Here is a 21,362-nt window from a genome sequence, read left to right on the forward strand (position 1 = left end):
GAGAGGCAGGCTCAGGACAAGGGACAGGACAAGGGGAGAGCGCCGTGAGGTCCGGTGATGGACGCGCCCGGGCGGCAGACACCCCGTCTCATCAAAGGCGTGAACGTGGGTCGAACGCTCATGCAAGACTGAGAACAAAACGCACAGGGGAACAGACGCACAGACACACTCGACAGTGGACCCAACTGGACAGACACAGAGAAACCAGGGGGGCTGTTTGGGCAGCGCTGGTTGCCTGCTTGTCAATGGAGGACTGGAGCGAGACAGTGGAGTGCTCAACGAGGGGCTGCAAGGTAGGGGCGGGGGCGGGGGGGTGGGGGGGCCCGGCCATTTAGGAGTGTGCAGAGGGAGACGGCTGGGTGCCTGGAGCTGCCAGATGCTTCCCGGAGAGAAGCTCGCGAGGTTTTAGAGGGCTTGCACGTCGGTGCTCGGTGGGAGATGTGGGGGGCCACCTCCTCCCCTCGGAGGGGTGGGGGCCCCGAGGAGCAAGGAGCAAAGGCAGGTGAAAAGTTCTCTGGGCCGGGGAGCAGGGCCCTGGAGCTGGGCCTGGAAAAGGACTTCTAAGGAGGGGGGCGGGGCAGGAGAGGGCGGGGGAGTTACGGCAGAGAGGAGATCCAAGCAGGGACTTACATGCAGCAGACATTAAAAGATTAAAAAATGAATAAATAAAAATAATAGAGGATGAGCCGGGTGGACAAAGACAAGGTGTTAGACGAGGCTGGGGAGTGTCTGGCCGGCAGCGGTCTGCGCTGGTCCGGGGCTGGCAGAGGTGGCTCCGTTGCAGGCGCGGCCGCTGCGGGAGACCCCAGCAGACAAGACAGGAAGGGGGGCTGGCGGCCCAGGAGAGCCCCCGGGGCACAGTGGAGACAGGGAGAGAGGCGGGAGGGGAGGTTCTAGATGGGATCAGGCTGCAATAGAGACACTGGTCTGAGACCGGGTTTGGCTTTGAATTTTTTTGTTTGTTTTGTTTTGCTTGTTTTCTTTTGGTTGTTTGGATTGATTTGGCTTTTGGCTCTGAAAATAATTCATGAAGGTCAGTTATCAGACAAGACAGGCAATCAGGGACCATCACCAGAAAAGCAGGAGGAATGAGATTAAAATGAAACCAAAAACGGCTGTCTGAGAGGAGAGACCACACAGAGGAAGGGAGAACCACGCAGGCAGCAGCACCTGGGTCGAGAGCCGGGGCTGGGGACCTCCGATGCCCCTCCGCCCGACTCCCCAGGGTACAGGGAGCAGTCACAGGGCCCAACAGGCTGCAACAGCAAACCCCGGGCTGCGTGGCTTTGCTGGCTTGCCAACCCTTTCCTGTTACTCCAAAATCCCTCAAGAAATACCTTTTGAGCTGATAATAAAAAAGGGACTTTTTTTTTTTTTTAATGAATACAATAACTGACTTGTAGCAGGTTTCCTAAGTTTGCCAATGTTAAAGAGAAAGAAGAGGATGAACTCTGGGCACCAAGTTTGAATTTCCTCTTTTTTCTCAGTTAAAAAAAAAATTGGCTGTTCTTTTTGAGTGAGGAAAGAACTTACTGGCCATTATAACTTGAGATGATCACAAATACTCAAGATTCCCCTTGGAAGTAAGGACCAGGCGGAAGGAAGGTGACAGAGTGAAACTGATCCTCCTGTTAACAGGCGGGGTGTCGGGAGGGGGCGCCCGAGAAGAACGGACTTTGGGGGGTGGTGGGTGGCTGGCTGGGTGGGGAGGACCAGGCCTGGTGAGAGGCCCCGTAGCTCGGGAGCAGAGAGCAGCTAAAAGTCACCCAGACCCGACCGAGGACTCACACCGGCACTCTCCCCAGGTGTTCCAGACAGACAAGACTGAAAGCAGGTTCTGAGAAAACCTCTTGGTTTTCCAGATGCTGTGGAGGCAGGCTGGCACCACGCCGGGGTGGGGGGCTGTTACGAGGGGAAGGAGTCTCCGGCGTGTCTCCCGGTAGGGGAGGACACCCCCGTGCTTCCGGAACAGAAGCTGCCCTCCAAGGCGTGTACACTTCCTCCTCCCCGCTGGCCACCTGCCTGGGGCCACCCCCGCCTCCCCCCACTGAGGAAGAGGACCCTCAGAAAACCAGCAGCGACACAGAGCAGAGGCGCCTGGTCCTGGGAGCTGGACGACCCTGCTGAGTGTCTGCAGAAAGCTGCCCCCGGGGGACGCCCGGAGCCCGCCCCACTGGCCCCAGGGGGCGTCCTTGTCTTCTTTCCCCGAGCTTCCTCCTTGGAAACCAGGACGCCGTGGGGCGTGGCCACTATCGAGCCACGGGGTGGGTGGGTGGGGGGAGCGTCCCGCGGGGGGCGGGGCAGCACAGGGCGCGAGCACTGGCAGGGGCGCCTACTCACCGATGCAGGTCCGGCCGTCTGAGTGCAGGGCGTACTTCTGGTGGCAGCCGCACGTGGGGCCCGTGTCCGTGTCCTCACAGCTGTGCTGGCAGCCTCCGTTCCCATAGTTACAGGTTACTAGTGAGGCCCCGAGTGCACGTACGTGTGTATAAACAGAACAACAAAAACGATTAGTTTATTGCTGTTGGCCGTTTCTTTCGAGGGGTCGGGGAGGGGCGTGAGGGCGCGAGATGATGAGTCGGAGGCACAAACTTCCCTGGACATCAGCCCCTCTGGGCTGGTGGAGGGAACCGCTCACTCCCTAGAGGGGCCCTGGGGAGGGACAGAGAATGGACTCTGGGTCATCTGGACTTCGGACAGGGCACACAGCGGATGCACTCAGGTGGCATTGGTTGAAAGAAAGGGATTAAGCTGGACGATTTTATCCTTTCTATGTTGCAAAGGGCACTTTAAGACAGCCGGTCTGGATGGGCCAAGTGTCTGTTAACACGGGCTGGACATGAAGAGGTTGGGGGTGGTGGGTGGCGGGCCTCTGTGAGGAGCGCTCATTTCTTCAACTCTCGAAGACCTCTCTTTCCTCGCCTGTGCCTCAGGGCGTGTGGAAGGATGTCCCCATGGATGCCTCTTCTCGCCAAGTCCTGGCAGCCCCCTCAATCTCTATCCGTCCTGAGCCCTAATCCTCCCAAGGAAATGTCTGAACAGACAGAACATATGTGCATTAAGGTCATCTCAGATGCAGTTTCGAAAAGGCCTTTTAACCTGTCACATAGCGTGCAGTGTCTGTGGCCTGTGGGAGCTGGTGCCTTGCAGCCCAGAATCTTAAAATGTTTCAGGGCATCAGTACCTGGGCTGCTGAAAAGGGGGCTGAACAAGCAGGGGTCAGTCTGAAGTAGGGAAAATGAGCAGTTCATTTGCTGTAGAGAAAACTCGACTGTTCTCTCCTTCTAGGGTGAGGGATGTGGCTCAAGGAGACCCAGGATCTCCACGGGAGGGCGTCTTGCTGCCCCTGATTTACCGCTGAAGATGGCAGGGTGCCCACCACCTGTAAGCAAATGGTCCTCCAGGGCCTTGAGGACAGGGTGTCTTCCTGGGGACCTTAACCGTTTGCCCAGCATTGGACCTACTTTCTGAATTTATTTGAAAACTTTAATAATGATCAAGTATGCAGAAATAAATCTCAGACCAACCATGGTCAGAGGGGCAGAAAATTCCAAATGGGCAGAGCCTGAATGATGTTCTGTGAACCCAGCAGCAGGGCTGGGGCTAGAAGGTGGCAGCTCCCCGGTGAAGGACTCCAGAGCTTCAGGACTGGGTTCCACGGCTGCCTCTGCCAGAGAACAGCACGGAGGCCCCGGGGCTGCCAGCCTGAGCAACGCTGGCCCTGACAAACTGGCCATGGCCAGTCTCCCTGCTGGGTGAGGACGACGCAAGGAGAATGAGTCCTGCTCAGCGTCCCAGACACTGACCCTAGTGACCAGAGGCCCTGGTGGGCTGCCTCTTTCACAGGCAACTTCACCACCCTCCAAGGGAGGCACCCAACTTCTGGGGTGACACTGCAAGGACACGTAGATTGCTTCGGGATCTGGCCCTCTGGCCCTCTGGCCCCACTGCATGGGAGCATCTCTCCTCCCGGCATTCCCCGATGCCAACAGCCTGAACTCGGGGCCTTTCGTCTCTCTGCAGTGGAGGAGCCTGGGGGAAGCCAAGACCCCAGGGGCTGCTGCTTAACACGGATCTCAGGTGAGGGCAGAGCCCCACCTTGGGCTGGACGTCCCGTGCCTTTCCAGACTGAGGCAACCCCTGTCAGGGTGGGCAGGGGGGCCGGCAAGGAGACAGTTCTTCTGAGCTCTGGGTTGGAGGAGACGGCCTGCACCCTGCCAGTGACTCTGCAGAGAACGCAAGCCCGTCTGAGGCCGCTCTGGGGCCTCTTTCTCTCGCTCCCTCTGCACGGTAGGCCTAAGTGACTCACAGACCACACAGGCCGAGCTGTGCGCACCCAGAGAGCCGCCAGCTCATTCGTGGAAATAAACACTGGAGCCCTGAGCGCTGGGCATGCCAGAGGAGGACGGAGAACACCTCTGCTGGCTCTGGAGGGAGGAAAGTTTGGGCAGGCTAGGCCAGGCCTCAGCCCCGAATCCAACTCCAGATCTAGAATTTCCGGGGCCTCAGGTGACCTCAAAGGTGAGCTGGACGTCTCAGAGCTGACTTTACGCTAATCCTGCCACATTAACCCCACAGAAGACACCAGAGCTGGCTGGGTGGACGGCCAGGGTGCAGTCCCTCTGAAGGAGGGCTGTAGGGCGGTCACCCACTCCTTGGCTCTGGGAGGGGAGCAGGCTCTTCCCACACCTGAGCAGCACTCGGCAGTCGAGCAGAGAGGGCGGGGCTGCCATTTGCTTCAGCTGAAGTTCAGGGCTCAAGCTGAGCTCTTCTCAGCAGTGCACGGAGCCTCCTTGTCCCTGACCTCCACCTCCCAGACCAGATTCGCCCCTCAAGAGATGTTCTCTGAGCAAACTATCCCCTTGTAACACTTGTCCCACACAGAACTGGAGGACTAGGTGGCCAGTCAGTTGGTCCCAGCCACTTCCTGTGGCCCACAGCTCTCTCCCCGGCCCTGAGCTCAGGGTTCGGCCAGGGCGGGCTTCAGCCAGTCTTGCTGACTGAAGGAGTGTGCTTCCCTTATGGCCAAGCCTGTCACACGAGCCTGCCCGTGCCACATATGCTGGTCTTTGGCCTTTGTCCCGAGGGAGCTCAGAGTACCCAACGGGGAGGCCCGGGAAGCTAGAGTTAGGCCTTTTCTATTCTACAGGTTGCCAGGCGGCAGGAGGCTTCTCTGCAGCTGCAGAGGCTCATCCGGTGCAGAGGACAGGAGGGCCTGGCTGGAGCCCCAGGACTGCAGGCGGGCACTGCCCCGCCCACAGGGTCCCTAATCGGTCCCCCCTTGGGGGCAGCATGCGTGCTGATCCCTGTGATCCTGCAGAACTGATCAGGAGAGGAAGCCTGCTCCACACCTGGGACGAAACCTGGGCAGAAAGAAGTGGCTTCTCTCTGGGGAGTCAACCAGTCATGAGTGGGGGCAGGAGCACAAGCTCCCTGGTGACGGACTGTGACACCTGTGGTCCCCCAAGTTCTCGGTGCGGACTGTGACACCTGTGGGTCCCCCAAGTTCTCGGTGACTGAGGGGAGTGGAAGGCAGAGGAGAGAGTCACGATGGCCAAGGATGACAGGCCGGCAAGGGCCCGCTGCCTTCTCCACAGAACGAAGAATGGGAAGAAAGGCCGCTTCCTTTAGGAGGGTTGCTGGCCTCAGTTTCTTGCTTCAGGGGTCAGGCTGGGCGCACTCTCAGGGAGCTGGACCCAGGCTCCTCCACACCACTTTCCTACAGCAGAAAGCGGGCCTGTCTCTGGCCGAGATGGGCGGCGCTCACACTGGCCTCCCTCTGCTCTTTCTCGGAATTGAGGCAAACATCCTGTCAGGCCGGGGACCCTGGCTGCTGAGTGAGCAGAGGCTGTGCCCGCCGCTCCCCGGGCAGCGCCGGGAGGCTGCCCCGTGGCCGGGGCTTGGAGTGCTGAGTGAGTCTGCCCATCGTCCTACTTCATTTGCTCGGGAGCTGGGTGGTCACACTAAGAGGCCAGACTACGCTCGAGTCCTGCAGGCTGACCTCCAAGCTGGTCTGGAAGCGGCACCTCTGACAAGGGACTTCATTCAGTCCCGATCTCCCAGGGTATCTTCATGGACAGTGGGCCTTGCAAAGCCAGGCAATGAGCTCTGGTCTTTGATCCTGGCATAAGCTCAGCACAGCCTGAGCCGGGACGGCCCCCACCAACCAAGCTCCCCGCCGTCTTTATAGCGTTCTGTTACCAAGGGCTGCCCTGGCCCATTGAGAACGCATGGCCCCTCCATTCTGGCTGGAGAGTTTGAGCTCAGGGCCCGCAGGACAGAGGGTGGGGAAGAAAGGGGTTACAGCGAACATCATAGGGCTACCACACAGGGCGCTGTGTGAGGTCCGGCCCAGGCCTGGGGCTGTGTCCGTGGTATCACACTAGGGAAACCCTGAGTCTGGGGTTCACGGCCCCCATCCCTCCTGCATCCCAGTCCCCTTGGGGCCCTGCCCTTCTCTCCACCCCAGGGGACTGAGCACATTCTTTGAGCGACGTCCAGCAGACTGGACAGCACCCCCACCCGCCCCCCCGCCCCAAGCCACGGCAGGGGACGCATGCGGATGTCAGACCCGTGTGCCCCCATCTACCTACGTGTGCAGTCCTTCTGGTTTTGGGCAAGGTCAAAGCCGGGCCTGCAGTCGCAGGCCACCCCACCTTTGGGCGTCTCCCGGCAGATGTGGGCACAGCCATGGTCTTTGTTCATGCAGTTCATACCCTCTGGGAAGAGACAGACGAGAGAGGGGTTGGGGACCAGGGAGGGAGAAAATTTCAGGCTTAAAGGAAACCACCAGGGAAATGTCACCATCAAACGCCATGTTCTTGGGCAGCCATTAGCACACGTGTGGCATGCACACTCGGGGGCATACCTAGCCACCCAGAGGGAGACCCCTTAGGGAGAAGCCAGGGACACGGTACCCGGGTATGGAGGCGCCAGGCCTTGTCTAAGGGATGTGAATGAGCTCTCCGGACCCACAGAGGAGGTGTTCCTGACACGGGTCAGATTACAGGGCCTGGGCTGTACAGAGTGCTTTTCAGGTCAGGGCTGTGGATGGTTTACCCACTAAAGCAGGTGGGGGTGGATTTAAAAGGATGGCAGTGGTGTACAACACTTTTCAGTTTGTACAGGCATGTCCCAGCCCCCGTGAGGCAGGTGGAGACTTTCGTGTCCGCCTGGGCCTAGAGAGGAGTGCAGACAGGTCGGGGGGCTGGGAGGCCCTGGCTGGCCTCCACCTGTTGCACCCAGAGGTGCCGGCAGCCCGCTCAGCCCCCCTCGCTGCATTCCCGCACAAGTCAATGCTGCTGTGCTGGCCCCCTGGGCTTCAGGGCAACCGAGGGTTGTCCTCATCAGCGCCATGGCTGGGCCCTGAACTAACCATGACCCCCCAACACCCAGCTGCCAGAGGGGGTCTCCACGTGTACCTGGTCATTGCAGCACACTCCCCCGGACCCACGGAACGCCCAGCCCAGAGCAGAGCCCCGCATGCCTTGGGCCCGCTGAGTTTATTCCAGGTCAGGCCACACACACCACTGTGTTCCTAATCTCAGCCGGAGATTCCTGCTGGTTGGCAGATGCTCCTTTTTAAATCCATCTTAATTTTTTGCAAATCTCAGGCACCTTTTCCTCTGAGGCCTCAACTTCAAAAGGCAATTAGCCAGGGACTCCCCTGCTGGCTGGGAAACTCAGAAATGGGAGACTGCTGCGGTGGGGTGGGCAGGGAGGGGGAGCCCCCTCACTTCCTGTTCTGGCACCCCCATGCTCTAGCTGCAGCAGGCTTTTTTATCTGGAGCCCCGTTCATGTTGGCCCTGCCCGGCAGGCCCTTCCAGCTGACTCAGAAGCCCCGTCGCTCCCAAGGCCGGCCGGGTTCCAGTCTCCTCCCATCCCAGGCTCCCAGTCTCCACCGAGAGAGGCACCACAAGGACCTGACCGGGGCCCTGGGTTATAAACCCCAGTTTCCACCACCCCCCGCCCTCCACAGCCTCAGAGTGCAGAGCTGGGCTGCCCACGGGCTTTGAGGCCAGGGACTACAGACCATTCGCCCCAGAGTTCTGGCCTCCACACGCTGCCCAGTGATGTGCGTGCCCAGAATTTCACCAAAATGCACTGAGGACCCTGGAGTCATCAGCAAGAAGGAGGGTTCCCTGGGGCGGCCCGTTTGGTCCCTCGCCCGAGTCACCCGTGTTGCTGGGACGTGCTCTCCACCCCAGAAGACCTGATCTCCCCTCCCGGTCTGCCTGGAGCGGCTTGGAACCCCCTTCAGTTGACCCCAGTTGATGTTTATCTTCCTGGTGATTTGTGAGGAGTTTCCAGAATTTATGAGGTCAGGGGTCAAGTGAGAGGGCAGAGGTCACAAGTCCATCAAGAGGCTAAATGTAGATGAAACAAGAGCTGCCGTCTGCCCACACGGCCCGGAGACTCCTCCCCCAGGTGACTCACGGGTCTCCCGTTCCAGCTGAGCACTAGTCGATCGCGACCTCATCCGCGGTAAGCACGGGCTCAGGGCAACTGGGCAGTGACAGATATTTCAAAACACAAACACCCTGGCAGCTACAGTCAAGACTGAAAAAGAGTCTGAAGCTGAATAAAACAAAACAAGACAAATCAAAATGAATGAAGCGTGCATTTTGCTGACCTCTGGTTTCATCTGATTTTATTACTATTCCTTCGCCTCGATTTTTCTCACTTAGGCAAATCAAATTGTCAAACTGGAGCCTGAAGAGCTTGGGTTTATGTGTTTAATATATTACGGCTATAAATACTTACTAGAGATTAAATGGGGAAATTTATATTTACTATTGAAAATTAAAATTTATTACACATTAACATTTAGTATGTGTGTGTGCTCAGTTGCTCCAGTCGTGTCCAACTCTTTGTGACCCCACGGACTATAGCCTGCGAGGCTCCTCTGTCCCTAGGATTCTCCAGGCAAGAATACCGGAGTGGGTTGCCATGCCCTCCTCCAGAGGATCCTTCTGACCCAAGGGTCAAACTGGCAAGTCTCTGGCATATCCTGCATCGAAGGTGGATTCTTTACCTCTGAGCCACCAGGGAGGCCCTAACATTAGCATATCGTTTGTTATAAACTATTTCCCCAAACAAGGGGAGAGCTGGCTGAGAGGAGAAGTCTTTGCAGAGGAGACAGGAGGGGTGGGTACTGATTCTGGACCACACTGTTTGAACTCCTGGGGGCACAGCTGGGCCTAGAGCCCTGCCCCCTAGTTCTCCAGGCATTTGTCCCTCTTGCCTCCACTAGCCTCTCGGTTGGTTGGCTGGGCTTGCCGCTGACTGTCCCCACAGGGAAGGGAGGGGACATGGGATAGCCTTGCCCCTCTTCCACGAGGGTCTGGGGCAGAGGCTGGGTCTCCTCCCCCAAGCATCCCCCATCCTGGGAAACAGGCTGATGGGGAGCAAACAGCTGGGAGCAGCAGCCACCCACAGCCAGGCTCACGTGCGGCTGGAGTCTGCTCAGCCCAAGAGCTTCCCGAGGTACCTTCTCCTTGAGATGGTGGTTGTCAGATGATCGCCATCACATTTAAAACTGACCCTAGCAACCACTCCACAGAGGGCTGCAACTGCCTAGCTAGGGGCCAGGTGACTCAGCGGGATGCGGGAACTGTGGGACGTGGTTCCCCTCCACCCTGGGGCAGCACCGGCTTCCATAGGCCACTAGCAGGTCGGCTTCACGGCCGGCAGAACCACAGACGGTCAGGGCTGGATGGCTCCGGCCATCCATCTTACAAATGGTTACAAATGGGGAGCGAGAGGCCTCGAGGCAGGAGGGATGTCCCAGGTCAAACGGCAGGTCTGGAACCCAGGCCGCTGGGCTCCCATCCCTGGCTGTCTGCTCTGGGGTTCACTGTGCAACCCGTGTGGGACCCAGATGGCTGGCAGGCGGCACACGTTTTCTGGGGTGAACAGAACCGGGAAAAGCCGGCACAGAGCTGGTCTAATAAACCGATCAGTTCAGTTCAGTTCAGTCGCTCAGTCGTGTCCGACTCCTTGCGACCCCATGGACTGCAGCACGCCAGGCCTCCCTGTCCATCACCAACTCCTGGAGCTTGCTCAAACTAAAGTCCAGGCCTCTCATCCTCTGTTGTCCCCTTCTCCTCCCGCCTTCAATCTACCTGTCAATATTAACTGTCCTCAGAATTAAGAGCCTATGAAAACTGAAGGCAGGTTCAGACTCCGGGAAGCTCTCTGGGCAGCCCCTCGACAAAGCACAGAACCCCGTGCTCCTCCCTGCCCTTCTCCCAGCTGCCGCGGAGCATGAGGCTGGAGCCTCAGCTCTCCTGCAGAGCCATTAAGTCCGCCCGAAGCCTCGTCCCTCTGGCTGAAGCCCAAAGCCAAGGCCCCCCTCCAGCCTTTCCAGACAGTGGGAGGCTCCTCAGCACCGGTGCTCTATGACCATGGGGGTCCCGACTCTCACCCGCTTGTCCTCTGAGATCTCACTCTCCCTCAGCGGCCACCTCCAGTCTCCCCACAGGACAGGAGGAAGCAGGGAGGCCATGACCTGGGCAGCTGCTCCCAGAAGGGTCCCAGGCTCTCATTTGACCAAGGTCAACTGTGGCCGCCTTCTGAGCAAGGGGAGAGCTAAGGGCTGGGCTCTGCCCTCCCCGGGCCCAAGCTGAGTGGCTCCCCTTGTCGGCTGCCCGATGCCCTCGCTCTGGGTGCAGTGCATCCCCTGGCTTTGTCCCATCTTTCAGCGGGCACAGCGCTGAGGGGTGGGAGGCAGTCAGGCTCTGCACTTCCTCCGGTGCGTGTCTACCCAGGGCTGGCGCACCCAGCAGCCAGCAAGCTCCGTGAGGCTGTGTCTCCTGGCTGCATCCTGGCTGCATATGGCAAGTGATTAGGACACCTTACTGGGGAGCAAATGCCAAGGTACCAGACTGAAGGTCCGGCCTGGTGCTCACACCATCAAGACACGCTGAGGAAGACTGAGCCTCGCGCACGAGGGGCTGGGCCCAGGACCCCCCTGCTTGTACCTGGGCCCCTAGTCCGAGGCCTTCTTCCCTTTTCTTAGCTGAAAAATGAGTTGTCAGCATCTTTACCTTCAAGGGTGGCCGTAAGGCTCAAACTAGAAGACTGAGAAGACTGTGAGATGTGTGTGGCCCAGAGCAGGTTCCTAAAAAGCAAAGCTTTTAGCCGTGGCTTCCGCTTCACTCTCCCCGTGTTAAATGCGAGTAGCCGCTCAGCTGCTCTCTCCTGACTGTGGGTAATTTGAGGGCAGACCTGAGCTTTACTTTTCTCTGTATCCTAACTTCCCAGCACAGGGCCTGGACCAGAGTTAGGGGTCAGCAAGCAGTAACTCAAAGAAAGCAGAGAAGGAGCGGGTGAGAAAGTGAGGGGAGGGTAGCAAAGGAGAGAAACCTGGTGGAGAGAGGACAGAGACGTGAAGGCTTCCTTATCTTCAAGCAGAGTAAACCCACTGCCTTATTTGGGGGACGAGGCGAGGGGCTCAGGGAATTTGGGAAGCGCCACTGCGGCACGCACTGTTGTGAGTTCTGTGAGACGCAGCACCTCAGGGTGCCCGAGGCAGGGAACTCACGACACAGGTTAAAGGCTCTGAGAAGTCCTGCAGGCTCTTGTGGGACAAGGACCCCTGCCCCTCACTTGACACGACGCCCTGGGAGGCTATGGAATATAGGCTGAGACCCCAGGGTGGCCCACTTCAGTGCCTCACCTTACAGATGGGGTCAGGGGAGCTGAGGGACTCGGGTGGCGCAGGGCGGGGCAGGGAACAGGACGCGGGCCCCACCGCCTGGAGCCTAGCACGGCTTCCTCTGTGCCTCGGAGCCTCAGGGGTAGCGGACAGCTCTGCTGAGGGCCATGGGGCCCAGTGGAAGTCTGAGTGTGCAAGGTGAACCCCCAGGGCACGCAAGGGGTGCGTCCCCAAGGGCTTCTGCTCCGGGAGAGGGGTCCTGAGCGCCACACTGGAAGGGGAGTCAGGCTCCTCACCCATCTGTGGCCCCATCTGCTGAGGCAGCCAGGCCCATCCCCGTCAGCTCCGGCTGGCAAGCCGTCTCCATGGGTGCCAGCCTGCAGGCTCCTTCAGGGCAAAGGGCTGAGCCCAAACCGGGCACAGAGCAGGCTTCTGCGAGCCTGCGGGGCTGACGGACCTGGCTGAGTCTGCCCTGCTGCGGCCCCTGCTTTGCACCGTGCCTGCTCCTGGGAGCTGGACAGGAGAGCTGGCCGGGACCAGGGGCGCCCGCAGCCTCAGCCCCGCTCCCCATCTTGATACCACGCAGTGCGGAGTCCAGCGGAGAGCCCCCTTCGTCTCCCCTCCTCGCGGGAAAGTGAGATAGGGTTTCAGCGCTGTTGCCAGAAACCCCGGCCCTTGGGAGCTTGGTGCCAGTCAGGCCAGGCTGCTCGCCAGGTCGAATCTAATTTGATCCAACCCCTCCCAATCCAATTACGTCCTGCAAGCTCGGACCGCGTGTCTCCTCGGTGCCTGGGATGGGGCGGGAGCCGTGAGGACGCAGCAGCTGCGCGGCCAGCTTGCCAAGGTGTGTGCTCAGACTCTGACCTTTGCTGAGAGAACTTGGGCAATCGCTTCACCGTTCTGAGCCTTGGTTTTCACCTGTGACCAGTGGCCACTCGGGGGACCTGCCTCCCAGTGCTCGCTCAGCGTGCAGGCCCCCTCTTGGGGCCAGTGAGGCTGGCTGGGGGCAGGTGAGGACTTGAGGGCCTCTGCTTCGGGTGGGGATGCGCTCTGTGCTAGAAAGGTCTCTGGAAGCTGCATGGAGGCTGTCTGCGGGGTCGGGGTGCAGCTGGAGGCAGGTGGGGGGTGCTACTGTGATCACCCTGAACACGACAAAGGAGCCTGAAGGGATTGCAGCTGCTGTGGGGACGGGGACGAAGGCTAGACTGGGACACATTTCAGAGCCCTCTCCTCTCAATGTTCCGAAAGTCAGGGCGTGGGGGCTTGGGATCTGACTCTCCTTTCACTTAACCCTCCCTGTAAGCCTGAGATGGGGGTATGCCCATGGCAGTCACACACACAAGCCCACGAGCCTGGATCAGGTGAAGGGAAAACGCACCAGGGCCACGTGGTGCATGAGAACTTGGGGCCACACCTCCTTCTCCCAAGGCCCTGCGCATCCTTCTGGTGGCCCCTCCCCGGGTTCTGGTCCTCTTGAAGCCCTGGGACAGACCCCACGGCCCTTTCCAACCGGGGCCTATTTTCCCAAAGGCCTTCTATCAGCTTTGGTAGCTCTACAGGAGCGTGTACATAGGTAAGCGATGGGAGAATCTGCCTGCCCCAAACTAGCGTGCACACACTGTGTCTTCTGTAAAGCAAAGTTCATGGATGCATCTGACGTGGGCAGGGCGTGGGGGGCAATCTGTCTGCTCCGAGGAGCCGGCCTTTCTCATAGCCCTCCGGCCCAGGATAACAGAGCTGGAATGTGTGTCGCTCAGGGGTCGTTGCTATGGCGACTTCATCAATAACACTGTTTTCCGCATCCCTGTCCCTTCCACACACAGGAAGGGAAGGCAAGCTGGGAACGCAGAGCTGGGAGGAGAGAACAATGACCTTGCCCTGCCTCCCCCAGCTCGGGAGGAAGGGGCTCGCCTCCCCTTCCACCTCATCGGTACGAAATTACAGAGCCTGGAAAGAAGCTGCCGCCTTCCCTGACCCAGACCCAGCAGGCTGGCCAAGCCAGGCAGGGAAAAACAAACACGGGCTCCCACGTGCTTTGACCAGGGGCTAAAGGGAATGTCAGGAGGGTTCTGCCGTGGAGGGAAGGTGCAGGGCAGCAACAACAAAGATGGGACTGTGGGAGCGGCGATGGGGACAAGAGCTGCCTCCGTCCGCCTGGAGCCGCCTGTGTGCCAGGCTGGCCCGCACACTTCACACATGTCATTTCACCATTTCTTCCCCCACCACCCCAGCAGCACGCTCCTGTCCAGGTACTGGCCCCACTTAACAGATGAGAACACTTAAGGACCAAGAGATTCAGAACTGGGGGGGCTGGCTCTAGGGCCAGCCCACAAGTGAGACAGCATGGTGGCAGCTCTGGGCTGCAAAAGAAGCTGACCAGAAACTCGCTGCAGGTGAGAGCCACCCTTGCTGCCCGTGTTGTTGCTCAGTCGTGTCGGACTCTTTGCAACCCCGTGGACTGCACATGCCAGGCTCCCCTGTCCTCCAGTATCTCCTGGTGTTTGCTCAGATTCATGTCCATCGAGTCAGTGATGCCAACCAACCATCTCATCCTCTGTCATCCCCTTCTCCTCCTGCCCTCAATCCTTCCCAGCTTCGGGGTCTTTTCCTATGTGTTGGCTCTTCGCATCAGGTGGCCAAAGTATTGGAGCTTCTCAGGACCCCTCTTCAAAGTAGATTCTACTTAATCCCACTTTGCAAATGAGGAGACTAGCATGGAGAAAGAAGTGGGCATTTGCCCCAGGGACACGGACGGGACAGGCATTCCCACTGCAGAACCTGTGCTCCTGGGGGACTTCCAGTAGGCAGTGGAGTACTCACTGCCAGGGCAGGGGCAGGGAAAGCCCTGCCTTCTTAACCTTGGCCCCAGAGTGATCTGGAGCAGGGAAACGACCCACCCCGCCCTCCCTGGCTACATCCGCTTTTCCACGTTGTCTCTTCAAGCCCATCTCAAATGCCAGCTTCTCACTCCAAACCTCCCCCAAGACAGGGAGTGCCATCTGCATGGTCCTCAGACCCCTGGCCTGAGCTGGCTGCGAGCGGGAGCACACTCCGTCCCCTCCTGGTCCGCAGGGCCCAGCACCAGGTTGGAGGTGGAGGCAGCTCTGAGAACACAGGCCTTTATTGCGCCACCCTGCGAGGCAAGCAGCTCTGTCATCATCTTAGAGTCATTCCAAGAGGCTGAGCACCTTGCCCCTGGTCACTTGGGTAGGATGTGGGAGAGCTGTAACTTGGGGTCTGTCCTGTGTGACTTGAAGACCAGCCCTTCTCCGGCAGCAGCAGAGGGAACTTTCTAGAGCATAAACCTGATGGCATCTTCCTATTGCCAAAGTCCCTTCACCGCCCCGCCCCAGCCAGGGCCCAGGGTTAGGCTGAGAGCTCTCGAACAGCACTCCCGGCCCTCCTCACCTCTGTCTGCCAGGGCTCCAAAGAACAGGGATGCTCGCTGTCGGCCAGCAATTTGAGATTCCACTTGGGCGTCACCTCTTCTAGGAAGCCCTCCTTGTTTCCACCCTCCCCTCAAGTCCCTAGGCTGGGTGAGCTGCCTGGCCTGGGCCTCCACAGCCCTCTGGACTGACCCTCTCGTAGCACCCACCACACTCATTGTAACTTCTGGGTTACTTGGGTCTCCCGCACCAGACTGGCGGCTCCTTGAAGGAGCGGGGCCCGCGCCCGAGTCACCTCTTTGACCCCTGGGGCCCTACACGGTGCCTGTTTCAGGCCTGAGAAATGGTGCTGAACCCAGCTGCACCGCCGAGGGGCCTGCGTTCAGCCGCTCGGGGCTTTGGACTCCAGGCCAGAACACCCGCCAGCACTCAGACAACAGAACGCGCCCGTCCACAGGCCCAGGCCTGGCTGCTGTCTGCAGAGCGCTGCTGGCCCCCGGGCCTGGGCCGCCTGCCAGGCTCTAGCTCGACCCCCTAATTACCCTCCAACAGCATCTGTGCCTGGATGGTGCTTCCAGAGCCTCTCATTACGAGGCCTGGGCTTAGCAGAATGCAGGGCTCTGTCTCCCATCCTGTGTCCCCCCACCCCCCGCCCCGAATTACACCCTCCTGGGCAATTCCAGGGCCTGGCTGGGGTGCTGGAAGCCGGAGGCCCCACACTAGACCCCCCAGCTGACCAGAAGCCCAGACCACTCCAGGCTGCATCCCTGGGGTGGCCCTTACCTGGGACATAGGGTTCAGACTGTGGGCTTCATGTACCCGGAGGGGCTCAGGGCCAGGCCGTGTGCTAGGCTCTCTGCCAGTGCCCCTGTCTCCACGACTCTGTGTGGCAGGTGCCATCAGCAGGCCCACCTGAGAAGTGACGATGCTGAGGCTTGGAGGGAGGTCTCCCACCTTGTTGGGGGGGGGGGGCGGATACCCGCCCCCACTGTGGCCATCCCAACGGCAGGCCCGCAGGGGTCCCAGCCCCTTGGCCAGATGCTCACTTCTGCGTGCGCTCAGCTGCCTCGATGGCCCTCGGGGGGACTGGGCTCTCCTCCCACTGCTGACCAGCGTCTCACGGCCTCTGTTGGCCCAACGCTCTCCTCGCTGGGCCCATCGCCCACTCCCGGGCACACAGACCCTACGGCCCTCCCACCACTTCCACCCCAGCCTTCAGGCAGCAGGCCAGGGCCTGGGGCTGGGCGAGGGGCACCAGCCTTTCTGAGTGCACACCCCGCCTTCCCTCAGCACTTGCCGCCCAGCCCTCGTGGGATTTGACCCCTATGCTCTCCACGTTCAGCTGCTCAGCTGCCTGCGTGCTTTCCCTCCATGAATCCTGAGGGGGTCCTCCTGGCCGGCAGCCCGTTCCGCAGGACGAGCCCACTTCTCGGCTGTGCCTTCACCCTGCTTTCCTCTCCCAGGGCTGGACCCCAGGCCAGTCTGTCGTAAGCATGCACCCACAGTGAGGCGGGCCCCTCAGTAACCTGGTCAGCTCTGAAACCAAGGTGGAACCTGGCTTTATACACGAGAAAACAGCCAGAGTGGACCGGTTTTCCAGAAAGCAAGAATTGGAAAAGAACTTAAAGAGCATCTGGAGAAAGCCTTTCCTTTTCCACCAAGGAGGCTGAAGCCCACGGGCCAGGACCCGCCCTGGGCCACGCAGCAGTCAGCATGGCGTCCACATCCAGCCTTCCAGCTCCCAACCCCTGGGCTCCTGATGCCTCGACCCTCAAGTTCAGAGCTCTTTCCGTCACATCAGAAAGTGGCTCACGAGGCACTTCCGGTTTGAGAGTTGACCAGCCTTTGGGCCCACCCATTCCTTCACCCCCGCATTCGATACTTTGCTGGCACCACCGTGTCCAGGCCCTGTGCTGAGGCCGCCAGCAGAGCCACCAGGGTGCCTGCATGTCGCGGGGGCTTTTTCAGCTAAAACCAAGTCCTCTGCCACGGCTGCTCACCAAGTGTGCACACAGACAGACAGATAGACAGATGCAGAGATGGAGAGCTGAGACCCTGGCCGGCTCCTGGTCTGCCAGATAAGAGCAGAGGGGCAGAGCTGGCCTTCTCGGAAAGCAGGGGTGGACCCCAGCCCTGTTCAGCCCCTCACCTCTGGTTTCTGGGCCGGTCCTGGCACTGGGGGCCCCTGGAAGGCCGCATTTGTGAGATGGGAAGGAACCTGTCTGATGGCCGTGAACGCAGACACGTGTGGGCAAACGTGGGCAGCGCTGCAGCTGCCACAGGGAGGCTGGCATCACTGAGGTGGGGTGGGCCAGGTGTCCACCAGCTCCACTCCCGTGGCCCTTTCTAAGGTGTGTGGCCTGGAACTTGCTTGGTTTCCTCCTCTGTGAAGGGGAGGAGGGAGGTTATTGAAGGGTACTAAAGTGGGGAGGGTTCCAGCTCAGGGTCCCTGAGTCCCCTTAAGACGAAGCTGGTGCTCAGTGAAAGTGTCCCGGGCCTCCTTTATCCGGCTTTGCAGTGCCCGTTCTTTCTGAGCTGCTCTTCACCCTGGACCCCCGGCTCCCTCCATCCCCTCCTGCACTAAGGGTTCTTCCCCTTCCTGGCCTCTGGAGTTCCCCAGGCTGACCACTAGGCGTCACCACGAGCACGTCCATGCCTCTCTGAGGCCCAGGTGGCTGGGAGCAAGGCCTGAGACGTTCTTGCCTCCTGACTTAGCACTCTGCTCGGGTTCAGAGGCGAGAGATGCCCCCTTCCTTCCCCAGGGCTGCCAGACACAGCGGATGAAAACAGGCTGCTTGCTTCAGTTTGGATCTCAGATGAACAACAAAGATTTCCCAAGTGTAAGCGTGCCAAGTGTTACGTGGGTCACGTTTGTGCCAAAAAAGAGCATTCACTACTGATGTGAAATCCCAAGTTCAAATACAGGCTGTCCCGTATTTCACCTGGCTGCTCTCACCGTCTCCCTCCACAGGGCCTGTAGCGCCGCGGTCCCCTGCCTTTTTGGCACCGGGGACTGGTCTCATGGGAGGCAATTTTTCCATGGGTGAGCGATGGGGAGAAGGGGTCAGGCGGTAATGTGAGCGAAGGGAGAGATGGGGACTGGCCCCGGAAGCTTTGCTGGCTCTCCCGCAGCTCAGCTCCTGCTCTGCGGCCCGGTTCCTAACAGGCCGGGACCAGGACCAGTCCGTGGTCCAGGGACTGGGTACCCCTGCCCTAAAGGTAGCTGCAGACTGGCTGTGACCAGGGCACAAGCCTGTTTCTGCCTCTTGACAGGTGACCAGGCAGAGGAGCCCAGGTGTGGGAAGGGTCAATGTGGTGGCCAAGTGAGTGCTCCCCCTGCAGTTTTGGGGGAGGGCCTGGGAGGGGAAGCTGCAAGAATGCTGGGGGGCATGCCAGCAGGAGGTTCCCTAAAGACACAAACAGCCCCTCGACACTGCCTCACCTCCACTGCCCACCATGTGCTATGGGAAACAGCCAGGCTCGGAGCCACCAACATTTGGGCTCTGGGTGGGCTCCATCCCAAAATGGCTGTGCCCGCTGTCCCTGCCTGCACCTCCACTCTCTCCTCTGCACAACGAGGGGGCAGCTGTCACTCCCAGGGTCCTCTGAGGATCAGAGGGTGCCAAGGGCCTGGCGCACAGAAGGAGCGCAACGGCTGTGGGGCATCTCCCCCCTTCCCAGGGCTCGTATCGCGGGCGCGGACCACCAGCCTGGGGAGCCCATGCTGATTCCCACCGTTCACTCTAACTGGGACAGACTGCCGAGTGGACGCCTCACTCGGTGAACAGACGTGGAGGCGCACGCTGGGTCAGCCACCATGCGGGCTGGCGGCACATGGGGTAGGGTTGTGGGAGCGTGGAGGAACGGGGTTCCAGGAGAGGATCGGCTCGTTCAGGGGTGTGGAGCTGTGCACTGGGGAGCGTCTCTGACTCATCTCGGGCTTCCCTGCTGCAGGGGCCTCGGCCACCCAGGGCTGACCGGGGCTGAAAGCAGCCTTGGGAGCAAGCCCTGCCTTGGTGCCGCTTGGTGCCAGGGGCGTGAAAGAACTTTAATCCGATCCTCTTTGTCACTTGCCCTGCACCCGCCCTGCGTCAGACGTGGGAAATGCACCCCTGCCCTTCTCAGGAGCTCATGCGCCGCCCCCAGGAGAGGACACAGTGCCTCGGGGCTGTGTGTGTACAATGGGAGGATGACGTGCTCGTCCTGGAGTCGGAGACAGCTCTGCGAGAGGAGACGAAGCAAAATGGGTGTTGAAGGATGATGATGAGTTCTCCAGGAAGCGAGGGGACTGGGGCCTGGCCCCTGAGGCAGAGCAGAGAGCGTACACCAAGGCCCGCAACTGGAAAAGGGCTCCCTAGCCATGGGAAGAACAGGAAGGGGGTGGGGGGCTGGAGAGGGGCCGCGCTGTGAAGGCAGGAAAGGCGAGGAAGGTGCGGGAGAGCAGCCTCGTGATGCACGCCGCAGGGAGAGGAGCCACGGGTGGGGGCCGAGTGGGCAGGGACGTGACCAGGGGGTCCCGCTGCTGACAGAAGGTGGAGGGCTCGGGGGACCCGGGAACCAGCCACCACACTAACTCGGGGGATAGTGGAGCCTGCCTGCAGGCAGAGGGTGGGGGGGGGGCCCTGCGGCCGCAAGGGGCTCCAGGCAGCGGGCCACCCCTGATCCCAGCCCTCCGTCCATTTGCTCATTCCGCATGGTTGCTCTTAGGAGTTGGAAAGACGGGGGTTCGGATCCTGACTGTGCTAATCACTCACTAGGGGACGAATTGCTTCTCAATCTCCATTTCCTCTCGGCAGGATGGGAGAGCACAGCTGCATGGTGCCAGACCGTTCCGGGGTCTGATGACCCATGCCACCGTCTGGGCACGGTGCTTGGCACCCAGTGGTGCCAGTAACAGTTGACAGTTTTACCCACTTCAGGTCCAGGCAGGCCACTAGGGAACAAAGTGTGCTCACAGCATCTCATTTTGGTCCTCATAAATATTTCTGTAATGAACACTGACGTTTGTCCCATTTTATAGACAAGAAAAGTGAGGCCACGGGACTCGTAGCAGAGAAGGGAGCCGGGGCCAGGGCCAGCTACCCCCTCATTATCCACACGAGGAGGCCAATGCCACGAGGCACTGGGGTCCCTGCAGGGCGGCCTGGCCGAGGCTGGCGGGAGGCCAGGCCAGGAGAAGGGCGTGAAGCTGGGCTCACCAGCCAAAGGAGTTGTTTATGGGGTGGGAGGCTCATAAAAAATAATGGGCTGGATTTATTGTCCCCGCCTCAAGGGCCGTTCTGGACTGCAGAGGGCCAGGACAAGCCTTCTCCGGCAGCACCGTAAATCTTCCTGCTAAATGCAAGAGCTGCCTGGTCTCCCACCCACCTGGTCTGCGGGTGGGGTGTGTTGGGGGGGAAATGAGGAGAAGCCCCAGGAGCAGCCAGGGGCGCAGCCCTGAGGCTGACGGTGAGGATTTTCCGTGGAGGCCACCGTTGCCCTCATTTAAAAGAGAAAGTTCCTGGCCACACACACTCATGGAAACCCAGCACCCACGGCTGATGACAGAGAGCCCTGGAACAGGGCCGAGGATGTCCCCTACCCTGCAGGGGCCATGCTGGGGCCCCAGGTCAAGGCCTGGCCCAGACCTCAAGATGCGGGAATCACGTCCCAGGAAGCGGTGGGTGCCGGCCAGCCAGGCACACAGATGGGGCCCTGAGCCAACATCTGGTGGGGGTGGCTTGGGATGGACGGTGAGCCTCTGTCCACAGGCATGTGAGTCTGGAGAACCTGCCTGCCAATGCAGGAGACATGGGTTCGATCCCTGGGTCGGGAAGATCCCCCAGAGAAGGAAATGGCAACCCACTCCAGTACTCTTGCCTGGAGAATCCCATGGGCTCAGGAGCCTGGCGGGCTGCAGTCCGTGGGGTCGCCAAGAGTCAGACATGACTGAGGGACGAAACCACCACCACAACGGGGTGGAGCGGGAGAAGGAAAGCTACCGCTGGCGTCAGAAGTGTGGCCCTGTCCAGAGCGCTGCTTTGAGGCGTGGGCCCCGCTGGGGTGCCCTGCTGTGCTGGGGTGACAGTGCTCACCCCAAGTTCCTCCCGGGGTGGCTGCAAGCCTCACAGAGAGCCGGGTGTGGAAGCACCGTGAGAGTGGAGGCTGGGGACGGGCCGGCGAGAACAGCTGCTGCCGAGACGGGTGACACCTCCTGCTCTCCAGGAGCAGCCGGACAGCAAAGTCCGGAGGAGGGTCAAGGACCAGCTGAGGAGAGTCGGGGAAGGGCCCCAGACGAGGGCTGTGGTGGACGGAAGGGGCAGCCGCCTCCGGTGAG

General features: G+C 60.1%; 1 protein-coding gene and 1 long non-coding RNA gene across 3 annotated transcripts in view; one reads left to right on the forward strand and one right to left on the reverse strand.

Annotated features, from left to right (window-relative positions):
• The window catches only part of SCUBE1 (signal peptide, CUB domain and EGF like domain containing 1), a 128,618-nt gene that overhangs the window by 50,521 nt on the left and 56,735 nt on the right, over positions 1 to 21,362 (reverse strand). For both annotated transcript variants that reach the window (XM_061418784.1, XM_061418785.1), the window contains exons 5-6: positions 6,594 to 6,719; positions 2,341 to 2,457 (exon numbers count right to left, since the gene is read on the reverse strand). In XM_061418784.1, the coding sequence (XP_061274768.1) occupies positions 2,341 to 2,457; positions 6,594 to 6,719 (243 nt within the window). The remainder of the gene's footprint in view (positions 1 to 2,340; positions 2,458 to 6,593; positions 6,720 to 21,362) is intronic.
• On the forward strand, positions 13,250 to 18,045 carry LOC133248497 (uncharacterized). Its single transcript, XR_009736734.1, has 3 exons — positions 13,250 to 13,590; positions 13,895 to 14,053; positions 17,809 to 18,045. It is a non-coding gene; the product is annotated as an uncharacterized LOC133248497 (long non-coding RNA).

This window comes from Bos javanicus, chromosome 5 (assembly GCF_032452875.1).
Source record: "Bos javanicus breed banteng chromosome 5, ARS-OSU_banteng_1.0, whole genome shotgun sequence".
Taxonomy (NCBI): domain Eukaryota; kingdom Metazoa; phylum Chordata; class Mammalia; order Artiodactyla; family Bovidae; genus Bos; species Bos javanicus.